The following is an 8,477-nucleotide window of genomic DNA, read 5'->3' on the forward strand; positions in this document are numbered from 1 at the left end:
CTGAGAATTACATATATTGACGGATTTGTCCGTTATTAGCTGCTTCCTCATGTTAAGCTCAGTCCTCCACATATAACAGTATAGCATTTGGGGGGAAGAGATGAAACCTAGTAAGCCAGACTTGGATGATATGATACAGAAGAGCTCCACAGCTGCTATATGAACAAAACAACTTTTGGAAACATAAACAGTTTCAAAACAGTTGAACATACATGTCTTTCCATAGAGAACTGGAGTAAATGATACTCTGAAACTGGCTTCCTGGCTCAGATTCACAGGCAGATGTATAAGAGCAGAAACTCAGATTTTTTTTCATTGTCTTCTTTTTATTAGTTGCTTCCTCTTATTAAGCTGGGGCCTCAGTGCAATGATATAGCATTTTGGGGAAAAAATGAAACCCAGTATGCCAGCACTGGAAGTCAAGATGGAGAAAATCTCTACAGCCACCATGTATTTCCCCTTTACACTCAGGTAGGTTGGAACAAATGATAGCCATACACTGCAAAAGAGCAACATGCTGAAAGTGATAAACCTGGCTTCATTGAAACTGTCAGGGAGCTTCCGGGCAAAGAAAGCCACAGCAAAGTTGACAAGGGCCAGAAAGCCTATATAGCCCAGCACACAGTAAAACATGACAACTGAACCCTCATTGCATTCCAGCACAATTTCTTCTTTCACTGAATCCATATCCACATGTGGGAATGGGGAAGACGTTGCCAGCCACACAGCACAAATGCCCATTTGGATAAGGGTGCAGGAAAGGACAATGGAGGTTGCCATTCTTTCCCCCACCCACTTCTTCATCCTGCTTCCTGGGGTGGTGGCCATGAAAGCCAGAACAACAGTCAGTGTCTTTGCCAGTACGCAAGATACAGCCATTGAGAAGATAATGCCAAAAGCAGTTTGCCGGAGGAGGCAGGTCATCTTCTCAGGCCGCCCGATGAATAGCAAAGCAGAAAGGAAGCAGAGCAGGAGAGAGATGAGGAGGGTGTAAGTGAGATTCCGGTTGTTGGCTTTGACTATGGGTGTGTCACGGTGCTTCAGAAATGTCCCTAGAACCACAGCTGTGAGCATAGAAAAGAAAATTGCCAAAATGGCTAAAGAGATCCCCAACGGTTCTTCATAAGACAGGAAGGTTATCTGTTTGAAGATGCATGCATCCTGGTCCTTGTTTGGGTATTGATCATCTGGGCATTTGTAACAGTCATCTGTGTCTAAAAATATATATATAAGTTTTAGTTTTAAATTTCTCAAAACAACCCATGGTTATTCTGCTTGCAAAAAAGGTCCCTTGTAAAATGGAATAAGAGGATCCTTGTGTTGATGGATACTAGGGTGGATTTCCTTTCATGATACAGTGGGTATTGGCAGGGTTTTTAGAAACAATTCTGTCAGATATCGTTCTCAGTCTACTAGATTCACCAAAGCAACCAGTTGTTGTTATCATTATTATTGTTGTTATATTAATAGACCACCCTTTCTTGAAGGGTTCAGGGCGGTAGACAAAGTAAAATCCAAAAAAATAAATTAGTTACAAATTTATGGCTATGGATTACCATAAAATCAAACATGCATCAATGGCTTAAAATGCAGTTAGCTCCCTCCCCTGGGTGGATCAGGGGGCGGTCATTGCTGTCCTCAACTATAGGCCTGGTGAAACATTTCTCTTGTACACACCCTGCAGAACTGAACTAGGTCTCACAGGGCATGGATGTCAACAGGCAGAGAAAACCCTGGCTCTACTTGAGGTCAGCAAGACCTTTTTTGGACCAGGGCCTCTGAGCACAAGGCTCTTTGAGGGACATACTGGGGGAAGCGGTCCCACAGGTACCCTGGTCCCAGTTAGAATTCTTGGTGAAAATCTAAAGAGGTTACCTTTGGCCTATCTGTTCAAGTTCTGATGTTGTGCCCTTGGGATATTGAACACAGGGAGTGGGTGCCATTATAAAATGGGTACCATGGGGTCTGGGAGAGCAATTACGAAATGATTGCTGTAGGGTGCTGGGGGGCCAATCACAAAATGTTTAGAGATCACAAGCTATCAAAAGTAGCTATTTCTGACCAGGTGCTCCTGTATTCACAAAAGTGAACCTTCTTGCTGTCTTCTGAAGCACCTTCTCCTCCAGTCAGATGGATGAAATCCAGGGCTGGCCATTTTTTTGGGGGGGGAGGGGAAGATACTTTATGAGAAAACCAAATTAGTGCCAGGAACCAATCAGTGCTTGCCATAGTCCCTGGAGGTGCCACGTGGGGGAATACTGCCTTATAACATGCTCTATCCATGCATTTGGCATATAGGTTCATCAGAATTACCTAGCCTGCTGCGTCTCTTACCTTTCTGACTTGAAAACTTCCCTTCTGAACACAAAGCACAATCATAGCAGCAAAATGGCTTCCCTTCCTGTTTTCTCTTGCTGTAACCAGGGGCGCAGGTGTCAGTGCACACAGATCTGGGCAATGTCTGTTCACAAATTGGAAAGAAAAGTACCATGAAAACGTTATTACACTATGCCTAAGGAGCAGGGGTCATTTGGGGGGGACGCGGGGGGACGCGGGGGGACACCATCCCCCCGGGTGAGGTGCGGGAGGGCGGGGCCTGGAGCTCCCTGCTGGTGCCCGCTGGAGGTCGCCGCCGGCTGTGGGGAGGACACACTTCCGGTGATGTCAGGGGGTGTGGTATATGCTAATGAGTTATGCTAATGAGTCCCCCTAGCTCTTTTTCTATGAAATGACCCCTGCTAAGGAGTAATGATATCCTCAGCATTTTTTACATTCCAATAGCAATGGGATAGGATTGATTTCAGATTTTTTAGACCAGATGTTTTGATCTAGAAACCACAGTTTTGATTATCCATGTTTGTTTAAATAAACCTATGATTCTTAATTTTCATGCTCTTTCTCTTTGCAGATATATCTATTTGAAAATATACAATGGTATTTGTGACTTTTAAACAACATATACTCATTACACACTCATAAGTGTGTTAAAATCAGACCCCACATTAATGTAACACAAACAGCCCTACAATGCCAAATGATGAACGGATAACTGAAGACTTTTTGATAATGTTAGATTTCACATTTCCCAACAGGAACCCAAAGTAGCTTACATAATCCTTTTTTCCCTCAATTTTATCCTCACAACAACCTTGTAAGGCAGGTTAGGTAGAGGGTGTGTGATTGGTCCAAGGTCATCCAGCAAGCTTCAATAACAGAGTGCGGATTCAAACTTGAATCTCTGCCCGCAAACTCAATCCACGACAGCACACATACAATGCACATTTTGATACATATTTTCATGTATTTTATAACTTCTGGTACTTAGTTTGATATATATTAGTTTCACTTCCCTTGGTGGTAAAAGAACACTACTGGTATTACTTGTAGTTCCCTAGTGGTAACCAGACAAGCCAGTCTCAGCTACAATCACCCAGTTCTTCTGCATCTTGACTCTAACTGGTCTTTCCTGAAAAGTAACTAAAATTTCGTTCGTTGTATCTGAAGAAGTGTGCATGCACACAAAAGCTTATACCTTGAAATAAACTTCATTGGTCTTAAAGGTGCCACTGGACTCAAATGTTATTCTGCTGCTTCAGACCAACATGGCTACCCACCTGAAGCCTGTCAATGCTTATCCAGATTGTTCTCTTTCCTTAAAATATTGTGACACAGCAGAGAAAATTGGGGGGAAGCACGCACACACAGTTCTGTTTTTGCAATATGGGCGTGATTAGCAAGGGAAATTCATTTCTGGTAGTTATGGACAATGATGCCATTTCCCCAGCCCCTTCTAAAAATCAAATGAGGGGCAGGGCTGGGATGAGTGTGGGTGTCCATTGCCCAGCCAAAGAACGTACAGCACCAGGGAAGCATAAATGTGCTTTTTCATCACTCCATCACAGGCATGTACTGCATAATCAGAAATTCAGTATTTTAAATTGATTTTTTTATCGTCAAGTGAAGCTCTTTTGACACCTGAGAAAAGAGACGTGATATGACTGAAAACCAGAGAAGCTCAAACATAGCCGCATACAGCCCCTACCTGGTTAAAACTCCTGTGCCACATGATAGCTTCATCATGCATTGTGAACAGTTGATCAGGAGGAGCCTGGGGATCCAGCTTTCCGATTCTGACTCTCTGAAAGGATTGATTTGGGAAAATGACCCAGTTGATAATATCAAATCCAGCTCTTAATTCTCTATTCTCATCAAAGGAAATCTCATCACCAGCACTGTTATTGAATGAGATTTCTTTCAGTAAATGGTGGAGCTAGATAGAAAAGGAAAGCAAAAATATTACCACAATGTTCAGTTTGCATCCCACAAGCATTCAGAACATAGACTCATATTGGCCAGTATTGTTGGACTGCACTGTTTCATTATAGCACTATGTGATGGCTTGGATTTTTGCTCAGTCTTACCTAGTTCTCCATAAAAGAGCCACCAATAAACTGTCTTTAGCAAATATTCATGTTCTCACTGGCCGCATAGTCTGTACTGCTGCAGTACAATAGTGCCCTTTCTGACCAACTCTGCTTATGAGATCAACAAAGCATTTCCAGGCAAAAGGTCATGGTGCATGACCATCTAACTTGCTTCCTCAGGAGGCACCTGAAGTCCTGGAATAGTTACCATCTTAGATCTGGTTAGTAAATTTATTGTACATTGTTAGTTTGGGATATTCTATGTATTTACTGACATGTTATGACCCGCCCTGAGCTAGCTCCCATGGGAGGGTGTGATATAAATCAATTAAACAAACAATAAAAAATATTGGGTCCTCCTTTCAATCTCAGGTGTGGTGGTTTCCCATATTTACTAGCTGAGGCCATTACCTGCCAAGGCTGAAAATTTACTGTCCTTCCGGTCACCATTGCTTTGTGCTTGGACTGATATGATTGTATGGCTTGTAAAGCATGTGCCACAGCATAGACAGCATTATAGATGCTGTAGCTGTGGCCCGTCATATGCATTTCAAAAAATGGCCCAGTGATATCCTCCAACTGCTCCTCACCAGTACATGACCCATTGGGCTCCAATGGCTTCTGGTCATGTTGAAATGAACAACTGAATGCTTGTTCCCAGAAATCCTTCTTTCACAAAACCATCTCCCTTTGCCAATACAGGGCTTTTGGTCTGCAGAAAATTCTGGAATCCCAGCACTTCATTTGAGTGAACTGAGAAAGACAGAGCACCATGGAGGACTTCTTTATCCCAACTCCTTTGGTAAAGCAAGGATGTGAGCTCCATCTCTATTGTCATAATCCACACTTTACCTTGAGGCTGTACCATTCCCACTTGTAGTTCTGGCAGATATAATAACCATCTCAAAATCAAAATATTTTCATCATAGAAGATCAATGCATTTGCATGGCTCTTCATTGCAATATTATATAATTCCAGTAGCTGATCCATTGCATCCCAAATGTCACTCATCTTCAAGTCCTCAACTCTTTGTAGGAAGGCGAAACGGATGGCACTCAAAGGAAACTTTTCAACAACCATCTTCACAAACCTTTCCCCACTGATAGTATCTCTAGCAATTACTCCAACCCATGTCCACCGGAAATGCAGAAGTAGTTGGAGAAGTCCCATATGCTGGTGGCCTTCATTTGGGACCATATTGTAGAATGGGTGGGGTTCATTTCTGCCATTCAGTCCTAGACCAGTTCCATATATAAACTGAAGAAAGATATCATGGATGAATGAGATGAAAACAGATATTTCTAATGGAATAGTGAGAATGTAGTCATACACCACCTGTATTGTAACAATGGCTTACAAAATCTCAATTAAATTTCTGTAGAACAGGAATTTGTGTACAACAGGCCTGGGGACAATACTTCTGGAAGTGCCAGACCAGGAGGCTGATTCCAGAGCTCTGGGATTTTAATGTTTTTATCATTCCCACGGTCTCTTAAATAATTTTTAATGGTGTTATCTAATACAGCCACTCACAAGCACTGCTTCTCAAGCACTTTCAAGAGGTGTACATTCCAGGAATTACTGCTACCGCTATCTTACAGTTTGTTTTTACTTGCTGAAGTATTATATGAACTTTACATCTAAAGTTCTCTGGAAATATCTCTTAGAAGACACATAGAGATTTGTAACGTATGTGGTAGCAAAATTTTGTACTATAGCAACTAAAAAGTGGAAATGTTTGGAATTATTGCAGTAGTTTTTTGAGCTCTGACTAACTGACATATTTCGATTTGTGTGCTGAATTGTTATACACAAGGGTGATTTATAATGTGATGCTTTCCTAGAAATATTGAGAAATGTAAATAATTACATTTAAACCCCAACTACCTATTAATGTATTCATAGCAGGTGTTTTTTTTTAAAGCACTGTTGCATAAAGTATTTAATATTAATCTTGAATCCCCATAGTGTGTCAATGCATACTACCTGTGGAACATTGTAGATTCCCAACACCATTGCCAGGTCAAAGGAGGTGCGGGGATAAAGACCTCCAATAACTGCTACAAGGTTATACTGGATGCCACATTTGTAGTTGGGAAGAAATCTGATGTGCCCTGAGAGAAGGACCATTATGGCGTAACACGTCCCTTTTGCAAAACTATCATGCATGTGTAAGCCCAAGGTTACATTGGGTAATATCTGGCAGTTTTCATTGATCTCCTTCACAACATAAGCCAATGCCAGGATATGCTGGTAATTATTTGTCAAGACACTACAAGAAGAATGATATGTTGTGTCAAAGGAAATTCTACATACAGTAAAATATTGCCATTGAGATGCACCCCACCAAGAGCATCTATTTCAGAAGACAACATGCATTACACCATGCCAGTTAAATATGTATTTAAAATGCAGATGAAGGCATGCAATTTCTTCTTGGTAGTTGCTACCAAGCCCATGAACATAAATAAATAGGTTCTCTAGGAGTCCGATCAGACGGCTCTTTGGATCTGCGTGAGGCATGATTGCCTCACGGATCTAAAGGTAATGTCCAGACACAAACACCTGGGAAATGTCCCTCTTCCGTGGGCATCCCATTTTGCCGTGCTCCGGAGCCGTACTTAAAAGATAGCATTTTAAATCTGGGGTTTTCGGTTACCTTCAGGACAACTGCGGGCTTTCACCCGTCTGATCATTCCACTAGCATGCAATCCTCCTGTCGGGGTGGTCTGAGGTCAGCATCCCGAGCAGGTGCCATTTTAAAATATCTCTGCACATGTGTGGATCAACAAAAACGTGCTGTCAAATCTAAAAAAACTTTTTTAAAAAAACCCACTGCACGCCTCCTTTAACAAGGATGCACTGTGACACATATGTTCATGTACAAAAAGTTCTTTTTTTTAAAAAACCCACAATGCATGCCTCCTTCAGTGGGTGCCATGTAGACAATCCACAACAGAGGCAGTGCGTGGTAAGGTGATTCACCAGGGGGATGTCTGGTCGTGCTATGATGAATTAAAAAGATCGGGACAAAATTCAAGCTGGCATAATGACGGGATTAGCTCCCCGTCTGAACGCACCCTAGGTGGTATTATTCCTATAGCTATTGACAAATTCTAACATGATTGGGAATGTGTAGAACCAGTCCAAATGTCTTTCTCTCAGCCTTCAGTACCTTGTTTCTTATGACAGGTATCTTGTGTTACCTATGCCCAGAACAGAGTTGTAATATGAAGTTAAGAAAACTGACAGGTATCTTGTGTTACCTATGCCTATACTGGCAGTGAACAGAGTTGTAATATGAAGTTAAGAAAATAAGAACATAAGAGAAGCCAATGTTGGATCAGGCTAATGGCCCATCCAGTCCAACACTCTGTCACACAGTGACCAAAAATACCAGGTGCCATCAGGAGGTCCACCAGTGGGGCCAGGCCAATAGAAGCCCTCCCACTGTTGCCCCCCTCAGGCACCAAGAATAGAGAGCATCACTTGCCCCAGACTGAGAGTTCCTTGTGGCTAATAGCCACTGATGGACCTCTGATCCATATGTTTATCTAATTCCCTCTTGAAAATGTCCATGCGTGTAGCCACCGCCACCTCCTTTGTCTGTTAATTCCATGTGTTAATAGCTCTTTGGGTGAAGAAGTACTTCCTTTTATCTGTTCTAACCTGACTACTCAGCAATTTCATTAAGTGCCAACAATTTCAGGTATTGTGAGAAAGGGAGAAAAGTACTTCTTTCTCTACCTGCTCTATCCCATTCATCTCTCTATCTCCCTAATAAATAAAAGCTGAATGGTGGTGGTACTTCTCTAGAACATTCCACACGTTCCGGAATTGGTTGGCGCCCTGGTGTGTCATTCAGAATCTGTCCCTATCCACTGGCTGCATTGCTTGAGTCTCGCCTCCAACATTCTAAACAGTTTGCTGTTCCCCTCCCCCCTATAGCCAGTCAGAACACAGAGGTTATTTGCATATGCAGCCTCATTGGCCTTTGCCTCAAAGCACAGAGGTCATTTGCATATGCGACTTGGTTGGCTTTTGCCTCTAAC

The 8,477-nt window shown here is 42.3% G+C and overlaps 1 protein-coding gene across 1 annotated transcript in view; it reads right to left on the bottom strand.

Annotated features, from left to right (window-relative positions):
* Window positions 1–312: 312 nt before the first annotated feature.
* The window catches only part of LOC107108449 (vomeronasal type-2 receptor 26-like), a 16,647-nt gene continuing 8,482 nt past the window's right edge, over window positions 313–8,477 (bottom strand). The window contains exons 3-7 of the mRNA XM_015408885.1: window positions 6,412–6,697; window positions 5,290–5,760; window positions 4,043–4,270; window positions 2,335–2,461; window positions 313–1,214 (exon numbers count right to left, since the gene is read on the bottom strand). Coding sequence (XP_015264371.1) covers window positions 313–1,214; window positions 2,335–2,461; window positions 4,043–4,270; window positions 5,290–5,760; window positions 6,412–6,697 — 2,014 coding nt within the window. The remainder of the gene's footprint in view (window positions 1,215–2,334; window positions 2,462–4,042; window positions 4,271–5,289; window positions 5,761–6,411; window positions 6,698–8,477) is intronic.

Source organism: Gekko japonicus, unplaced genomic scaffold, assembly GCF_001447785.1.
Source record: "Gekko japonicus isolate JY-2015 unplaced genomic scaffold, Gekko_japonicus_V1.1 scaffold5444, whole genome shotgun sequence".
Taxonomy (NCBI): domain Eukaryota; kingdom Metazoa; phylum Chordata; class Lepidosauria; order Squamata; family Gekkonidae; genus Gekko; species Gekko japonicus.